We start from the raw sequence: 20,155 nt of genomic DNA on the forward strand, positions 1-20,155 counted from the left end.
GTAGCAGTTTTGCGCCCTAAAACCACAAAAAAAAAAAAAAAAAATCTCTCAGTGCCCTTCAGAGTCTAGATGATCCCGATCCAGTCCACCCCATCGTTCGACGGATCCAGGACTGCCTCCATTTGTTCCCGGATGGATGAGCTCAAGTGATGTTCATGTAGGTTCCTAGCCATGTTGGTTTGCCTGGGAATGACGCTGCTGATGCTGCGGCCAAGGCCGCCGTTCATCTCTGTTCCCTCACAAGATATTTGTATTTTCCTCTATCAGTGTATCGCGTCATTTTGGCATGACCATTGGTGCTCCCTTCAAGGGAACAAACTCGGAGAAATGAAACCTCTCCCAACAGCCTGGTCGTCTTCCATGTTAGCTCGGTTGCAAATAGGGCACTGCCACTTTAGTCACCGCCACTTGTTGAGTGGCGACCCTGCACCCAGCTGTCCTTTCTGTAGCCAGCCATTAATGGTCAGACATTTCCTGATCCTCTGTCCCTATTTTAGCCACTTACCTTTCAGGGTCGGGTTGCTGCCTGCTTTGCCGGACATTTTATCAGATGACGTGCAAGCTGTGGCTCGTGTTTTAAGTTTTTTAAAAAGCAGTACTATGGCAAAAGAGATTTGATTTTTACCTGGTGACTCCAGTTTCTTGTCGATGTCTTTTTAGATACTCTTCTGTAACGTCTTGATGTTTTAGATTTGTTTTTTCTTCCATTTTGTATTGGATGTCGCAATGGTTTATTCCCCTCATGGCCCCCGCATTCTCTGGTTCTTCACTGGGCACTTATGACCTTAGATGTCTTGCGCCCTAAAACCCCACCAAAATAAAAAGCCATTGGCTGAGAGTCAGACAAGGAAAAATGGAGGTGGACAGGTTGCCCATTCTTGGTATGCTCCAGAACTGATGGAGAACCTTTCAAAACAACAAAACCACTGTTTTTTGTTGAAAATTGGTTTGGAGAAGTTACTGTGATAGAGAAGATGAGAAATTGATCTTTTTTGATCAAAGCATTGAGTGCTACCTGATTGCAGCTTCAGGCTTATGACAAGTTTGTATACCAGCTACCATCTCTTCTTATAACAAACTCAAAATGATTCACATTGTGATTTTCCACTGAAACCTAATGCTACAAACCCATGAAGAATTGTGCGCTAACCTTGAGCAGCATGGAGTCCAGTTTGTTTGTCGTGTCCAAAGGAGATCTAAGGATAATAGGGCAGACATAGGAGATTTCATCCTAGCCTTTGATGGATGAAAGTTTTCCCTGAGAAAATTAAGGCCATAGGTAATAGGTGTGATGCCAAGCCCTATTTTTCTTCTCCTATGAGGTGTCTTCAGTGCCAGAGATTTGGACACATGTCCACCCGTATTACTTATTGAGGTTATGGGTCGGGATTGTGGCTGGGCAACATTTGAGGGCAGCACTCGTTTACAACCCTTTCGTGTTCTGGCATAGGATAGAGGAAGTGTATTAGAGCTTAAAAAGGGTTTCACGTTGATCTGCAATTTCTGAGCAGTTAGCAGCTACTGGAGAAAGATGAACTTCCAGTGACAAGTGATTGCTTGCATCCCCATCAAACATTGCCACAGGGAAGCTGTGAGAGGTGCAGATTTTGGGACTCAGTAAGGATATGTGTATGTGACTTGAACTTAATGATCTGAATATCACTTGTTTAATGCACTCGAATCTTTTTCTAAGCATTACAGTAAGCAAAGAATTAAATGTTGGCACAACAGACATCACCGAGTTTGTGGGGTGAGAGCTAACAGAAGTAGAAATCCCTGTGCACATCATAAAGTACAAAAATTTGAGAGCAGCACTCAGTGGGAAAACACTTAAATCAGAGCTTACCCGGGGCAACACAGATTTGCTTTTCAAATGTTCTGACTAAACTCTTCTAAAGACAAAAATGTGGAACTGTTAAAGGACTGTGTCAACAGAAAATCTGTAGTTGGCCCGCCAATCTATTGTCACTTTGCAACATCAGCCAATCTGGCTGTGCACCTCCAGGCTACTTCTGGTCAACCACATTCGACTCCTTTCTGTTCTCTTACTCTGTAGGTAAGGATGTGCCCTGCCTTTACACAAACAAACTCCATGCTTATAGCAACAGTGTTCAGCTGAAAGCTAAAAATCACTGCCCTTCCTAGTATGGCTAGCAACATTAGTGTCTTACACCAGTTAGCTCCACTCTAAGGGTGTAGACTCCTGTCTTGCAAGTGGGGATCACTATTTCTACAGTTTTACTCATTTCCCATCTCTCTCTGTGTGAATCCATTGATGTTGCTGTACTCAAGAGCAAGGATAATCCTTACTGGATGTGCTGAGATGTCTGTTTGTGACCACCATCTACTGTAACACATTACAACAGCATCTAGACAGTATAAGAAGTTACCAGTTAATTCTTTGAACTTCTCCCTTGGGAAAGCTGTCCAGAGCATCCGCAATTTGCTAGCTATTTTGTTGGTGTTTACCCTGTGTAACGTAAACACTACCATGTATGCCTGCCAAATGTCTTAAGTCTCTAGTTTCCTGTCTTAGTGTCCCTGGCTGTATTCCTATAGTCTCAAGCTGAACAATGCAATAGTCAATGAGTTGTCAATATTTGTCACCCTTACATGTGTAAACCACTCAGAACTCCATGCCTGTCATTTGCTGTCATGTTCAGTTCTCAAGAGGGAGAAGAAAATCCAGAAATATAAAACACTTGACTGCCTGTCTTATCAAGTAGCTATGAAAAAGTGTGAACCCTCCAGTCGGTACAGCGTCAAACTTTGCGTCAGAACTCACCCAGTACAGTGACAAGATCTCAAACAGTGACTAGTGGCCGTAGCAACCCATCAATGGCTGTTTTATAGTCGTGGGAATGCATACAAGCTCCCTCAACCTCTACACCTGCAGCACCAGTGTTAATCACCCCATCAGCCTCTGGCATTGTCCTCATTGTCCTCATCATCCTTTGGCATCAATAGGTAAGAGGGCAATGCTGAGATGCCACACTCCCAGGAGCAAACGGACTAGCAGTCTACAACCACCCAGTGCCAATAGGGGCACAGGCTGTGGGGTCATAGAAAGGCACAGTACTTGTCTGTCCTAGAAATCAAGCCACGAAAAATGAAAACTCTCAGGGAAGTGTAAACCTCACAAGGACAGGAGGATAAACTGAGAGTTAAACAGAGTTCTCTTGCTTTGGTTGACCTGTCCTCCGTCCCCACCCTCTCCCCCTTCTCCCTTTTACTTAGGTTAAGCCTATGAAGAACTGCATATTCAAGTGAAGCAGCAAACCAATTTGTACTCCCGTTTACCCTTCGCTGCTTTCTCAGATCGCAATCTAATGTTTCTTCAGTAACAGCTACTATCCATCAATACCTGGCTGAACTCCATCAATTAATGGCTGCTTACTTTGTAGTTGGGATGGGACTACAGGAGACATTGTTCTGAGAAACCCAACCCTGTACTATTAAAAATTATAAGTCGTACTGTGCAAATTGCATTAATGCCAGGAGGGCATCTGGGGAGTTTGTACACCCATTCGATCTGATGGTTTCAGTAAGAACCTCTATGTTCACCTCCAAAGCAACATGTGAAACCACTCAAGAGAAGGATATTGGAGGAGTGATAAAAGATGCTATTCGTGCACGCTGCGGAAACAATGATACCCTATTAAACAGGTGCCATGGTGATCTGAAGAAATAGCTGCCGCTATCAGTGTGTGTTGCAGGACACTTCAATGACACAAGTGCCACCCATCTATGGAACATTTAAATTCAAGAGACTCTTAGTGAAGGCATGGTTTTTAATAAGGAAGAGAAAGCAGGAGTATTGTGAACAGTATGTATCATCTATGGGAGCCCACACCTCATTGTCTCAACTATGGATTAAACTCCACATTCCAGTTCACCAAAGTGTCCGCATGTAGAAACTACCATCCTAATTTCCTTACCCAGAAATGCCTGATGGAGTGAAACTCCTTATCCTTCCATGCTCATGGCTTTGAATTGTACAGTGTTGTATTCAGTGAGTGGTATTTCTGTGGCACTATAGCAGTGTGTCGGACACAGCCCTTGGTCCCAATAAAATCCATAATGAAATGCTGAAACATCTTAACAACAACTGCATAAAACCCATCCTCAGGTTTTTCAATCATATTTAGTGGGAAGTGGAATTCCTTCCCAATGGTGGGACAGATCCTCCAAGCCTGACTAATTATTGACCAATCTCTATAACGAACGGGCCGTGCATATTACTCAAATGAATGGTCAACTGATGACTTGTGTTTGTGCCTGGAAGCGGAAGGACACCTATATCACAATTTCAATGCAGCTTTCAGGCATTCTGGTCCACCAGAGACCAACTGATTTGTCTGGAATGTGCCATGTGCAATGTTTTTGTGTATTGCCAACAGCTGATCATTGTGTTGTCTGACCTACAAGAGGTACAATATACTTGGCATCATATTGTTCTATCTACACCGCATGAGTGGGGCTCCTGGGGTTGTTCACCCATTTTTATCAAGAATAATCTATCCGTTAGATGATCCCAGGCAGCTCTTCTGCAGTGCAGTCAATGTTGGTATGATTACAGTGCGACCCCCAGTCTCACTTTCTTTGTATGTGAACAACTTTTGCCTGTATTACAGCTCTCCATCATTGCGCATCACTGAACACCAACTTCAGGTGGGCATGCATAAAGTACGTGATTGGACCCTGATCATGGGTATTAATTTTCTCCAATGAAAACTCACGCCATGCGCTTTTCACTGACTCGGGGCAATACACCTGTGCCCAGAACTTTTCCTCAGAAACCAGTTACTTCGTCATCGAAACTCAGATTTGTAGATCTTATTTGACAGCAGGTTAAGATGGTCACCACTTGTATGCCAGCTAAAAGCAAACTGCATGAGAGAACTTGGTATCCTCAGATTCCTCAGCAACACCTCCTGGGGTGTAGACTGCATGGGTTTGTGCGATTCAATAAAGCTTTGATTTTATCCCTGCTGGACTATGGATATGTTGCATATGGGTCAACAGCACCATCAGCTTGTTAGACCCTGTCCACCACAGTACGGTTGGCATCTGGAACTTTCTGTAAGAGTCCTGTTGACAGCCTCCTGGTGTAAGCTGGTGTATAACTGCTGGGGTCAGACACTAGCAACTGTTGGCAAACGATTTGGCCACAGTGTGTCAGATGCCTACCCATCTGTGTTACTCGATTAGACAGTTTACAAAAATTCCAAAAATGGGTAGACCAACTGGGATACAATTGGAAGCTCTATGCAAGGACCACCTCCAGCATAGAGTTCTCTCTCGTGCCGCCCCTCCCCTCCCCTCCATGGTGTATAATCAGTTCTATCTTTGATTTGGATGGATCTCTTTTTGTGGCCTTTGCAGAACCAAGAGGCACAAGAAGTGTTCTCTGCCAAGTGCTTGCAGAGATGGTCACCATATTATGGGTTACTCTTCCTAGTTTGTAGTTACTCCATGAGCTGCTTACAGGACTATCTCATTGCTACCCCAGAAACCTTTCGGTCACTGACATCCAAGACCAATTAGTTGATCTCCACAGTTCTGGAATGCGAGTAACATTATTCATCTGTACACCAAGCCATGTGAATATTTCAGGAAATGAACTCGCTGACAAACTAGCTTAGGAAGAAACCACAGGAGACAAACTTTAACTTAGCGTACTGGGCACATACTTAAGATTGCAACTGCAACATAAAATTCTGCAAACACAGGATATGGAATTGCAGGCTACTATGAGCCTCAACAAGTTGAGATCAATCAAGGGAACCATGAAGATAAGGCATATTTCTCTCCAGGCCTTTCAGAAAGTTAAAACTATACTGTGCCAACTGGCTATTGGCCACACCAGACTTATCCATAAGTTCCTTTTGTGTTAAGGGGAGTAATGCAACTGTGGTAGTTACCTGTAGCATGTGATCTTCAGCAGGCACTGACATTTTAAGTGTTGTATCTGTGCCCTCAACTACCTGAAATTTGTCTGATGGTGGTGTGCTGTGGTGGTTTGTCTTCTAGATTACCAGCACTCACATGTCGCTGGTAGGAGGTATTTAACTTAAAGCTACAGAAAAGACATACGGACAGGACGGTATCTCAAGTGTGGTGGTAAAAAATGTGTGAACGAAGTGACTAGACCCTTTAACTATCTTATAAATTGTAGTATTAGGGGAAATGTATATCCAAGTACCTTAAAAGTAAGTCTGATCAGCAGAGACAAGATGGGAAGGTAGGCAGAAGTTTCAAATTACAGACTGATGTCACTGCTCCTCACCTTCAGTAAAATATTTGATACTGTTATTCTATCTCAGTTACTGCCCTCTTCTCAAGCTAAGCAAAGCTTGCTGAGTCACAGCATGGATATAGGAACCATTTAATCACAACTACTGCTGTTTCAGATTCTTCCAGTCATATAGAATAAGATACGCACACTACTGGAATATTTCTATATTTGAGCAGAGCTTTTGGCTTTGTAAACAATAGGCATCTCTTAAAGAAAGTGAGGACATACAGTGGCAATAAAACTTATAGCCCCTTAACTGATGAATTGGAAACAGTATTCCATACTTACATACGAGGTGCAGAACAGTGATATAGGGAATCATTTGGGGTGTCAGTTCTTGGCTCTTTCTTTTGCTACAGACATAAGTACTTCCGTGGTCAGAAGCTTAACTTAAATTTTGTTGCTCTCTCCAGCAGATTGTGGGTATGGGGTCAGAAATTGCTAGTTTAGAAAAAAAGTGCTCCATTAGACAGTAGATTACAAAACTGTGATATACTGCATTGTAATCTATTATGTGTGGTTAGTCTGTGAAGATATGTTTAATATATTGATTACTTATATTGTTATCTTATATAAACACACTGATAATACATATTTGTTTACATGCAATGATTTTGAAAATTCTTATCATTGTAAGCAATGACAATGAATGTGGTACGTAAAAATCTGAAATTGATTAAAGAAGTGCTTGTTGTTACCAATTACAAATAGTTTATTTAATTATAAGCTACATTGCATTAGTGGAAACTGGAGAAAGTAAGAAATTTATAATGTGTTTTATTTTGTTTCTAGGTAGATTTTTGGGCATCAAAAGCTGGACTAGTTATAGCCGGTTACTATATGGCAAATGAGAACATTAGAGATATGAGGTAAGCATTAAATAAATAAATTTGCCAAGTGTGAAATAAAATCATTTTTAAAACAAACAATGAGTCATTGGAAATGTTTAAGTTTTTGAGGAAACTAGTGTAGATTTATTGTGAAAATATATTGTTATTTAGCACAGATTTCCACTGCCTCCTCTTCAAGAAAATGTTTGTGAATGCTACTTTCATTGCATTTCTTGATCCAGTTGCAACAGTGTTTCTTGATTTCAGTGTGCCTTGTCAAGGAGAGCTCTGTTTAACAAGTCAGTTGAGTGGAATGGATAGAGCCTTGAAAGGAGATTATAAGATCAGTACCAACAAAAGTAAAACAAGGATAATGGATTGTAGTCATATTAAATCAGGCAGAGCTGAGGAAATTGAATTAGGAAATGACACTAAAAGTACTAGATGATTTTTGCCATTTGAGGAGCAAAATGTGGTAACTGACAGTAGCTGAAATAGAGCACATATAAAATGGAGACTACCAATAGCAAGAAAAGCATTTCTTACAAAGAGAAATTTGTTAACATTGAATACAAATTTAAGTTTTATGAAGTCTTTTCTGCAAGTATTTGTCTAGAGTATAACGTTATGCGGAAGTGAAATGTGTGTGATAAAAGAGCAAGGACAAGGAGATAATAGAGGTTTTTGAAATGTGATGTTGCAGAAGAACGATGATTGGTGGGTGAATCAGATTGTTGAGAATGTTGTAACTGGATGCTTATTAACTGAGCCCAAACAGCCCTGGTAGCAGAAAAGTGGTTTTACTGATATGGTTCTTTAAAGGTGGCAAATTGTATGCTTACTATACGTGACGTGATGGCACTAGAAAAGAAATGTGGCAACACAGTAAGAAACAACTAATAACATTTATTAATATTGTATTGTAATATAATGTTTAACTCTGGTAGAGTTTGTGCATGGCACTTGATGGCCTGTACCTGATACAGTGATGTCTAAATAATTTCATTGTCTCTTGACAGTCTATGATGTTGTCACTGTAAGTCATGACTGTCATGTAGAGTATTCTCAGCAGCAGGATATTGTGTGTTGCCAGTGCACACATGCTGCCAGTGTACGACACGTCTTATACCAGCTGTTATGTAAAAACTGTTTGGCCATTTACATCAGCAAGACTACCACCAAGTCATCAGTTAGGATGAATGGTCATAGGCAGAGGGTGTATAGTGGCAACACATGATATCCTGTTGCAGAGCATACTCTTAAAGATGACAGTCATAATCTTGGTGCCTGTTTCATCACACATGCCATATGGATTTTTGCCCCAGGCACCAGTTTCTCAGAACTCCGCGCATGGGAATTGGTGCTGCAACATGTTCTTGGTTCTTGTCACCCACCTGGCTTTAATTTACATTAATTCTTTTGGTCTTGGCATTTCTTCACAGTAACTATTCCCTTCCTTACTCCTTTTTAGTTTCCTACATTTTTAATTTTCTAACCTGTCTTTTTCACCACCACCCCTTCCCACCTTCGTCACATACAATGCACTTAACTTTCTGCTGTGATTAACTCATGCCGATGTTTTGGCAGTAATTTCTGTCTTGCGTATTATCCTATCTTCCACCTTTAACATCTCAGATTTTCAAATCACATGTGGTGCAGTCTCCAACAGTCTTTCTTTCACATCCCATGCGATAAGTCTCTCCTGACCTGGGGGTTCTGGGCAACTTTTCCGAACTCTACACCTTTTCCTAAACCTCGCCAGTACTTCTCTTCCATCATTCTTCCTTTCCCTTCAACCCTTGTGCCAGGATGAGGGATCACTGATTCTGAAAGCATGCCTGCTGTAGTATCTTTTACATGTGTTTTCTCATGCCGTCTCATGCCGTTGCTTCATGGGTAGATATTTTATTTATTCAATTAGATTATATTTTCAAAAATTGATTATTTTAATTGATTTGCTGAAGGATGTGACACAGAAGCAGAAAGAGGTTTGTTTTTGTAAACACCATTTGCAGGGAGCTGCTGCATGGAAGTGGTTGTGCTTGTGTGGCTGCGAACTTTTGTGATATTTGTTGTGTACCTCTTGCTTGACACAAAAAGTTTTCTCAGGATCGTTTACTACTAACTACTGAATGGGAAAGTGTTGCAGATATTCTCAACAAGCTCCAATGGCAGATGCTATAAGAGAGGCATTGTGCTCTATGAAGAGGTTTTCTGTAATAATTTAGAGAGCTTACATTGCAAGAAGAGTTGAGCAACATATTGTTCCCTTCCACGTCTCGTGAAATGATCTTCGTGAGAAAATTAGAGAAATTAGATGTTCTGTGTAGTTGTACTGCTAAGCATTTTTCCCAGATGCCATTTGTGAGTGGAACTGGGAAGGTGGGTAAAGACAGTGGTTCCAGAAGTACCCCTGCCACACAGCTTAAGGCGGTGTCTGGAGTGTAGGTACTGGTAACATACTGAGACACCCAGGAATAGCTATTTCGGTAATGGAGATAAGTATGAGACATAAAGATTGTATGGAGAGAGGGTCAACTGTAATGGTAATAAAAGAGAGTAAGCAAAGTTATAGGTCAGAAAAAAATTATAACGTAATGGAAGGGGACTTCAAAAATTACACATTATTCTGCATGCCAAGTAACTTTTATTGAATGCTGTACTACACTTTGAAGTGAGACAGATAAATGATGCTATTTTTCAACATAATCTTGAAATTATCTGTAAATAATGGCCTATATGTTCTGCCAGTTACTCAGTGCCTCGACAATAGAAAACTGCGTCTTGGTTATGTAGCCATTGAATAACCTTTGTGGGAATGTCCTCATCATTCAAAAATCTGTTTCCTCCATATGTTCTTTCAACTTGCTAAAAAAAAAGTGCTAAGTGCATGGTTCAAGATCGGGACTGCGTGGCGGATGTTTCTAAACCTCACATCGAAAATGTTGAAGCCCAGTTTTTGTTGTGTGAAGTGTTAAATTTTTTGTACAGGAGAACAATGCCTTTGCATAAAAGTTCCATGCCTCTTACTCTTCATGGCATTGCACTACTATATCAGTGTAGCACATATGAATTGGCATTAATGATTGTCCCCTTTGCCATAAGCTTTGTGTGCACAACTCCTCCACAATTAAAGATAATGGAACCCATGACCTTCCCAGCTGATGGCACAACTTTGCATTTCTTCGACGGAGGTGGTGTCTCCACTTCATCAACTCAGTCACTTGGGGTCACTCCCTTCCCAGACCGAGCGAGGTGGCGCAGTGGTTAGCACACTGGACTCGCATTCGGGAGGACGACGGTTCAATCCCGTCTCCAACCATCCTGATTTAGGTTTTCCGTGATTTCCCTAAATCGTTTCAGGCAAATGCCGGGATGGTTCCTTTGAAAGGGCACGGCCGATTTCCTTCCCTAACCCGAGCTTGGGCTCCGTCTCTAATGACCTCGTTGTCGATGGGACGTTAAACACTAACCACCACCACTCCCTTCCCAGGTTCCTACCAGTGGCAAAGCTGATGCCCACCAGTGGCTGAAGCAACCACAGGTAGCTGGTCATTTGTCCCAGCCAGACAAACCTAAGGAGCAGCGAGAGAAAACTAAAAAGAAAAAGACTCCCAAGAACCAAGGCAGTGCAGTGGCACCCACACCACCACCACCACCACCACCACCACCTACAAGCTCTGTGTCTGAGACCACCACCACCACCACCTACAAGCTCTGTGTCTGAGGATGGGGTGGAGAGTCTGGTGTTCGCTGAGAACCTAGATCTCTCTGGGACCTCAGAAACAATGAATGTTGATCACACAGGTACTCATCTGGTGGCAGCAGGTGACCCTGAGGTGTAGACTGCCTCATTGAGTGTTTCATGCTTTCCCAGTCTCACAATCACATAATCCTCCAGTGGAACGGTGGCGATTTTCCCCCCCCCCCCCCCCCCCCCCCAACCACCTGGCTGAACTAGGGCACCTGTTAAGCTTTACACCTGCTTTCTGCATTGCCCTCCAGGAAACCTGGTTCCCGGCAATGTCGACCCCTGCCCTCCACGGTTGTAAGGGATATTAAAGGAACTGTAGCAACTATAATAGTATGTCAGGTGGAGTTTACGTCTATGTCCTGAACTCAGTATGTAGTGAACCTGTGCCCCTTTGAAGCCCTCTTGAAGCTGTGGCTGTCAGGATAAGGATGACACAGGAAATAACTGTCTGCAGTGTATATCTTCTTCCAGATGGTGCAGTACCCCTGAACGTATTGGCTGCACTGATTAACAACCTAAACCTTTTCTACTTTTGGGAGATTTTAATGTGTGTAACCCCTTGTGGGGTGGCGCCATGCTTATAGGTCGAGGTAGGGAGGTCGAAAATTTACTGTCACAACTCGCCCTCTGCCTCTTAAATACCGGTGCCCACACACATCTCGGTGTGTCACATGTCATATTCGGCCATTGATATCTCAGTTTGCAGCCCTGGCCTTCTCCCATCTATCCACTGGAGAGCACATGACCTTTGCGGTAGTGACCAGTTCCCAACCTTCCTGTCACTCCCCTGGCATCGTACCCACGGATGCCTACCCAGATGGGCTTTAAACAAGGCAGACTGGGAAGCCTTCATCTCTACTGTCACTGCTGAATCTCCCCCACATGGTGTCATTGATGTTGTCGTTGAGCAAGTCACTACAACGATTGTTTCTGCGGCGGAAAATAGCAGTCTCTCATTCTTTAGGGTGCCTCTGGCAAAAGACAGTCCCTTGGTGGTTGCCGGAAGCCACTGAGGCAATTAGTGTTGGCCAACTGTACAGCAATGTAAGCGGCACCCTTCCCTAGAGCACCTAATAGCCTTTAAGTGACTCCATGCCCTCGTTCACCAGCTTATAAAATGACAGAAACAGGAGTGTTGGGAGAGGTATGTGTTGACCATTGGGTACCACACGTCACCTTCCCATGTCTGGATGTCTGGATGAAGATCAGACGTCTTTTTGGGTACCAGACCCGACAAGTGTCCCTGGCATTAACATCAATGACGTGTTATCTACCGAGCACTTTGCTGAGCACTATGCTCGAGCCTCTGCGTCGGAGAATTACTCCCCAGCCTTTTGCACCCTCAAATGGCGGATGGAAAGGAAAGTCCTCTCGTTCACTGCATGCCACAGTGAACCCTGTAAGGCCCCAAGTACAGAGTGAGAGCTCCTTGGTGCCCTAGCACATTGCCCCGACACAGCTCCTGGGCCGGATCAGATCCACTATCAGATGAGTGAACATCTCTCGCCTGACTACAAGTGACATCTCCTTGTCATCGTCAACCGGACATGGTGCGATGGCGCCTTTCCATCGCAATGCCAGGAGAGCACCATCATTTTGGTGCTCAAACTAGGTCAAAACTTGCTTGATATGGGTAGCTACTGGCCCATCAGCCTCACCAACTTTCTTTGTAAGCTGCTCGAATGCATGGTGTGTCGGTTGGGTTTGGTCCTGAAGTCACGTGGCCTATTGGCTCCCTGTCAGGGTGGCTTCTGCCAGGTTCTCTCTACCACTGCTAATCATTTGTCCCTCGAGTCTGCCATCTGAAAAGCCTTTTCCAGATGCCAATATCTGGTTGCTGTCTTTTTTGACTTCTGTAAAGCATACGACATGACCTGGCGACATCATATTCTTGCCACATTGTATGAGTGGGGTCTCCAGGGCCTGCTCCTGATTTTTAGCCAAAACTTCCTGTCGCTCCGTACTTTCCATCTCAAAGTCAGTGCCTCCCATAGTTCCCCCTGTATTCAGGAGAACGGCATTCCGCAGGGCTCCATATTGAGTGTCTTTCTATTCCGTTGGCCTCACCTTCTCTGTATGTGGATGACTTCTGCATTTCATACTGCTCCTCCGTACTGGTGTTGCTGAGCGATACATACAGGGAGCCATTCACAAGGTGCAGTCATCGGCTCTAGTCTATGGCTTCCAGTTTTCAGCTGCAAAGTCATGTGTCGTGTTTCTGTCTGCGTCGCACCACTTATTCAGAGTCAGAACTTTACCTTACTGATGAGCCACTCACTGTAGTGGAGACATATCGATTCTTAGGACTGGTTTTCGACAGCCGATTGACTTGGTGACCTCACCTTCGTCAGCTTAAGTGGAAGCGCTGGCAGCACTTCAGTGCCCTCCGCTGCCTGAGCAATACCAACTGGGGTGCAGATTGCTCTAAGCTGCTGCAGGTCTTAAGAGTCCTTGTTCAATTCTGCCTTGACTATAGGAGTCTGGTTTACAGTTTGGCAGTGCCCTCAGGATTGCATTTACTCAACCCAGTGCATGACTGTGGTATTCGCCTAGCGATGGGAGCTTTTAGGAGTCCAGTGACCAGTGTCCTGGAGGCCAGAGTCCCTCCATTGAAGGTTATGTGTGCATAACTGCTCACCAGTTACATTGCACGGTGGTTCATCTCCCACATCGGTGGCCCAGGTCGGGGCTTAAGATAGCGGTACGCGTCTGGTCCCTTCTGCCTGAACTGGAGCCCATTGTGTTACCACCTCTTCTTGAGGTCCATTCATGTACACCTCCATGGCGTACGCCTATGCCGCAGTTTCTTGTGGACCTTTTGCATGGCCCTAAGGACTCCGTTAACCCTGCGGCTCTCCACTATCACTTCCTCTAGATTCTCGACATGTATCAGGGCTATGAAGTGGTTTACACTGACAGCTCGATGGCTGATGGTCACATAGGCTTTGCATATGTTCATGGAGGACATATTGAACAGCACTCCTTGCCAGATGGCTGCAGTGTTTTCACTGCAGAGCTGGCGACCATATCTCTTGCTGTTGAGAACATCCGCTCATGTCATGGTGAGTTATTTCTCCTGTGTACTGACTCCTTGAGTAGCCTACAAGCTATTGACCAGTGCTACCCTCACCGTTCTTTGGTAGCGTCCATTCAGGAGTCCATCTATGCCCTGGAATGGTCCCGTTGTTCAGTGGTGTTTTTGTGGGCCCCAGGACATGTTGGAATCCCAGACAATGAACTGGCCGACAGGCTGGCCAAACAGGCTACACGGAAAACTCTTCTGGAGATGGGCATCTCTGAAATTGACCTGCGCTCTGTCTTATGCTGCAGGGTTTTTCGGATTTGGGAGATGGAATGGCATAACAGTACACAGAACAATCTGTGTGTCATTAAGGAGACTACAAATGTGCGCAAGTCTTCCATGCGGTCCTCTCACAGGGAATTAGTTGTCCTCTGCTGGCTCCACATTGGCCATACGTGTCTAACACATGGTTACCTCCTCTGTTGCGAGGACGCACCTCGGTGTCACTGTGGCTCACAAATGACGGTCGTCTACCTCTTGCTGGACTGCCCACTTTGAGCCACTCTGCGGCAGATTTTTAACTTTCTCAGCGTCCACTACCTTCGGTATTGGGTGGCAATGCCTCAACAGCAGCTTTAGTTTTATGTTTTATTCATGAGGGAGGGTTTTACCATGTGATCTAAGTTTTAGTGTGTTCCTTTGTCCCTCTGTGTCCTCCATCCTAGTGCTTTTAGGGTGGACATTTAATGTGTTGGAGAATGGCTGACTTCTCCTTTTTATTCTCATGGTCAGCCAGGCATGGTAATCTGCTCTCTTGTTTTAATCTCTTCTACATGTTTCTTGCCTCTCTGTGGTTTTCTTGTCTGATTTTGTCCGTTTTAGTGTTTGTTGCTGTTCTGTAATTCTTGTGGTTTTCTCCTTTCTTCCAGCTGTGTTTTGTATGTCTCGATTATTTTACTCCCAACCTTGTGGAATTATTTTAATCGGAAAGAGGGTCCAATGACCTAGCAGTTTGGTCCGCCCCCCCCTCCCCCAACCCTCTTTTAAACCAATCAACCGTACTGCAGCAGAACTGTGTCAGCAGAAAACTCTGAACGTGTACTCTCTTCTGACAGTGCACAATGTTCTTAGTATGGGATGATGTGTATGTTACTTTTGAAGTCCCTACATATTTGTTAATTGAATAAGCATTCAGGTAAGGTCCCAGAGTGTCTTTCATTATTGGTGACAATGTGCACATAATGATTGGAACAGAAAGTTGGTTAAACCCTTTAAATGTAACTTTCTATATTTTTCTTCATTAAACCACAGCATCTAGCAAAAATGTTTCACATACAAAACTAAACTGTGTTAAATTTCCCACAGAAAAGGTACTTTTCATTTTTTCTCATGGACTAATAGTTCCCCAAAAAATCACTTGAGTAAAATAGTGTTTTAATGGTATAAAATTAATGTATATTGTTAAGACCAAATATTAAATGTTTGTGCCACAGATAAGTGCCTTAGAATGGTACTGAGAGATAAATTGTGTTCTGAGTGTGCAACTGTGTGGAAAGGTGGTGGTGGTGGTGGTGGTGGTGGTGGTGGTTAGAAGTGTGAGGGAAGGTAGGTCCACTGGATTGTGGTCATTGCACTTCTTCATAGGTCTACAAAATGAAGAGTGAGCAGGCAGTTCACCATTCTCTCTACTGCACTGTCACAAAAAGCAACTATAGGATGTTTCACAAAGTTAAACTGTCCTATCCACAGCTCGTCTTGTGAATCCACTGGGTATGCAGAGGGCAGATACACTCAGGAGATTTTTATTTTCTACAAAGTGAGTTAGCAGTACTTGGAATAAAGATGTGAATTACTAATAATAGTAGTGCAAGAAACATATATGAACAGAATCTACATAAATCTGTGCATACTGTTCTGCATGCTAGAGGGAAATTGTTTCTTTGTCATTCTATAAAGTAGCTGTAGTGTTATTCTGGGAAAGTTGACTTTCCCCACCACAAGTGCTGCTTGCTTTTCAGTTTGCAGACAGGCTATACCTCCACAACATTTCCTGTCCAGTTATCTCATGTGAGTAGATAAATTGTTAAATGAGCTATTATGTAAAAAAGGTCAACAGCTGGAGCTGTCAACTGTCTCCCACAGTGGAGAGCCAGCTCCATGTGTAACATGCTGCCAACATGTATTAGACTGTGTCGATTTCATTGTCTCTGCTATCAATGGCTGGAACACTTTTTGTAGCTTGAAAGTGTCAAATGCATCACCCCAGCCTCAGCTCTTCCAACATCTGAAGAGGCCCAGAGGTTTAAATTGGCTCCTCCTGTAGAACCAGTGTGATGTTTCTGTGGGTTCCTGGTCATGTCTGCCTGCTGACAAGGCTGCAGTCCTCATACCTCAGCCTGAGAGTTCCTGCATTCCCTCCAATAATGTCTGTGTTGCCATCTGTCAGGAGGTGGTGTCCCTTTGGAATCGCCAATGGTCCTCCCTTCACGGGAATAAACTCCGGCGTATTGGACAACCTCCTCTTGGCGGCTTGGACAACCTCCTCTCGGCCCTCCCACTGGGAGGTCTTTTTAAGCGGGCTGCATATTGGGCATTGCCTTTTTAGCTATCATCATTTGATAAGTGATGCTAACCCACCTCTTTGTACACATTGTGCCCAAATTTTAATTGTCCCCCACTTCCTGATGGAATGCCCATTTTTTAACTGTTTGCATTCCCACTTGGATTTGCCATCTGAGGTATCGGCTGTTGTAGCAAATGATGCACGGGTTGTCGACCGCGTTGTACATTTTATCCGCCAAAGCAACATGGCAAAGGCCATTTAATTTTTAGTTTTGGACCTCTGTTTCTCTGTTGTGTCTCTTTTTAGCCCTTTCTCCATGTGCCTGTTTTTAGCTGCCTTCTATTGTGTCAATTGGGACTGACATATTGTCACTTTTTAACTCCTCTCTGTCTTCGTGTTCTGTAGTTTTGACTTGGGTGTGCATGACCTCAGTTGTTTTTGCACCCTAAAGCAAAACAAAAACAAAACCAAACCAATCACATAGGTGTTAAGGAAGTTCAGATATTTCAGCACAAGTAAGCAATGCATTACGGCAGATTATTGTTCTAGATTTACACATCATCAGTTCTATTCCATCAGACATAATATTGACACCCACCTCCCATAATATACTGTGGATGTGTGGTTAGTGGCTCCACTCACTGCAGCCCACTCTGCACGTGTCAGCAGTTACTGAAGGAAACAGATTTCGTCAGTCTCATCAGCAACGCAGTTAATGAGAGAAGCACAATAACTTCCCAGTCATTCGTTAATTCACGCCAAGTGACTGCACCATGGTTCCATGGCCTTACAATATGCTGTCAGTGACAGATGGCAGCAAGATGCCAAATTGACCAATCCAGTCCTTTTTCCCACCAACACTACATATGTCACTGACAATATCACACCTACAAACTAAACACTTTTCAGCCGTTGTTTATTGGAACATATTTTACTTAAAACTTTACTTAACAACTGCAAATAAATACTCACTTATTAAACTGAAAATAACTCCAGTATTATAAACAAGAGTTCAATGAAGTCATTTTGTCTACATATGGGAGAGAACTGAACAGGGAATGATGGGGAGATAGTGTGTCTGTAAACAGAAAAGTGAGCAGCATTTGTGGTGGGGGAAGTCACCTTTCTCAGAAGAACGCTACAACTGTGGGCTAGAGTGATTAAGAATCAATTTTTCAGTGTAGTGTGAACGTACTTTATGGAAAATCATCTCCCCACCAGGAGTGCTTGTGCACTACATCGCCAGTGATTCATAAGGGTAGCTGCGGAAGGATCAGTATAACTTTGTGAGATACCATATAGTTGCTTTTTGTGATGTAGCGCAGTAGAGAGATTGGGAAATAGCCTACTCTCTCCTCAGTTTGCAGGCATATGAAGGAGGAAAGTGCATGGCCACAGTCCGGCGACTTATTTTTACTCTCGCTTCTAACCTCCATTCCCACCTTTCTATCTATTACACTCCAAAAGCGTAATTTATCTCTTAATATGGTCCAACTGTGCTTAGATGTGGTGCATAAATTTTGTACTGTTAAAACACTGTTTTTAAAAACATACTGTTTTTCCACCCCATGCAATGTTAAAACTATCAGTCCTAGAGAAAAAATGAATAGTACTTTTCTTGTATAAGATTTAGTGTAGTTTAATTTCATGCTAGGAAACCTTTCCGCAGTTATTGAGATAGTCAAGAAAAGGCTAAGAGTAACCTTTAGATGCACCTCCCCCTCCACCCCTACATTCGCACCTTATCAATCAGGATTTTTAGTATGTTGTTCATAACACCCCTCCCTATCACTGTACAAAAATTTTTTTGCTGCACCAATTTTTTCCACCAGTCAGCGTTTTTTGGTTGTTGTTGAGTCTGCTACTGTCCATTTACATCAAGGATTGAGTTGGTGAAACACTTTGGAGAGAGCGGGTAAATTCTTTGATTGCTGGGGGACACTTGCGTTTCAAACAAGAACCACTGACAAAGAATGTTGTGATGTGATCTTAAACTTATTTTCTAGAAAACACTTTAGAGCAGTTGTGAGATGGCTCGGCTGTGGAGAGGGGGGGGGGGGGGAGGACTTTTGTTGTTGTTGTTGTTGTTTCCAGAATGAATTTTCACTCTGCTGCATAGAGTGCACTGTTTTGAAATGTGGAACTTTAGTGGTTGTAATAATTATTGTTTTACCTTGTCTCCCCAATAATGTACAATAAAGCAAGGGGTGGCTGTGATGGCTATTCTCTTTTCATGTTGACTTTGTCTCTGATAAGCTCCATTTAAAAATGCAAGTCCTCATTGCATCGGGAGAAGGAAATTGGGATGTAGCTCGGTAGTAGAATAAAAACTTGCAACTTCCATTTATTATAACTTTTACTTTACACAGTACTGAAGCAACACAGTTACATGCATCTTTCATGCACCAGTTCAAAAGACTGACAGACACAGAGATCTGTGGGGAAAAGAAACCAAAATGAGGCACATAAGAAAAATGATAGTTTTGTTCTTCAGTTTCCTGTCAGCATAGATGTAATCATACCTCACTATGATATCTTTGCTGGATGAGGATGGCATGGTTATTTATCTACATGTGTAGGTCATTTGAAGAAGTTACATAGAACCTTTGCCTTTCATAAGAGAATGCTAACAATCTGCTAGGTTGTGGCTAAGCCATTTGTCCTCAGAATCCTTCTTTCCTAGTCCCACTAGATATGCAGGAAAACTTCTTTCAAATTTGAGAAAGCAGGCAAGAGGTACTGTCAGAAGCAAGGCTGCGAGAGTGTGGCACATGTGCTTCCATAGAAAGCTCAGTCAGTAGAGCATTTGCCTGTGAAAGGCAAAGGTTCAAAGTCATTTATGGTCTGGCACAGTTTTAATCTAACAGATGTTTTGTTACTACTGTTATAGTTGACCTCTTGTACAAAGCCACTAACCCTCACAAATGAATTTTGCTTTTGTGTATATTATATGTAAACTAACTTCCTGTTGGTGCAGCCTTCTAACCTCGGCCTGTTTGTTCGCAGTCATGAGCGTGGACAGCGAGTTGCAGACAAAATTGCCGAGAATTTCAGCTCAGCTTGTCTTGTTGTTGTAAGTATTTATCCATGCAACATTGCATTCCCATGAAGAAAGTTCAAAAGAGAAAATATAGTTCACCAGACTCAGGAATGTGTCTGCATTTCCATTTTTTAATGAAATATTTCAAAATGGGTGATATCGATGGAAAGTATGATATCATTGAGAATACACACTTGTAACCCTTCAGCTACTAATGGAAGCATATTTCAGACTTAATGAGAATTTTATAAATTCCAATCGTGTTATTTGTATTTCATAGATCCCATGGAGAGGAATCTCGGGCGTGGAAAGTAGTCAAAAATGTACATGTAATTCAGCTTAAGTGCAATACTATTAAATAACTGAAACTGCCATATTATTCATAAGGCATTTGATATGCTCTGGCAGATTGTTGTATAGATATGTAGCCATGTATAAGACTCCTTTGTTCTATTCTTTACTTCTTGAATCTTCATAGAGAGTTTTTGGTGCTAGTGTTAGTCATGTGTTCAACATTTTCTTAAAGTTACATGTATTTTGTGCTCAACTGAAGCTCCCAAACTATCGCCCCAAAATAATTTCTTGAACATTTCACATATGAGGAACTATGTTTCATGGTACTGTAAAATTGGTATTAGCTCAGATCTA

The 20,155-nt window shown here is 42.8% G+C and overlaps 1 protein-coding gene across 1 annotated transcript in view; it reads left to right on the plus strand.

Annotated features, from left to right (window-relative positions):
* LOC126175675 (ER membrane protein complex subunit 8) overlaps positions 1-20,155 on the plus strand; it is a 55,301-nt gene that overhangs the window by 14,052 nt on the left and 21,094 nt on the right. The window contains exons 2-3 of the mRNA XM_049922599.1: positions 7,091-7,167; positions 19,474-19,540. Coding sequence (XP_049778556.1) covers positions 7,091-7,167; positions 19,474-19,540 — 144 coding nt within the window. The remainder of the gene's footprint in view (positions 1-7,090; positions 7,168-19,473; positions 19,541-20,155) is intronic.

This window comes from Schistocerca cancellata, chromosome 3 (assembly GCF_023864275.1).
Source record: "Schistocerca cancellata isolate TAMUIC-IGC-003103 chromosome 3, iqSchCanc2.1, whole genome shotgun sequence".
Classification (NCBI taxonomy): Eukaryota; Metazoa; Arthropoda; class Insecta; order Orthoptera; family Acrididae; genus Schistocerca; species Schistocerca cancellata.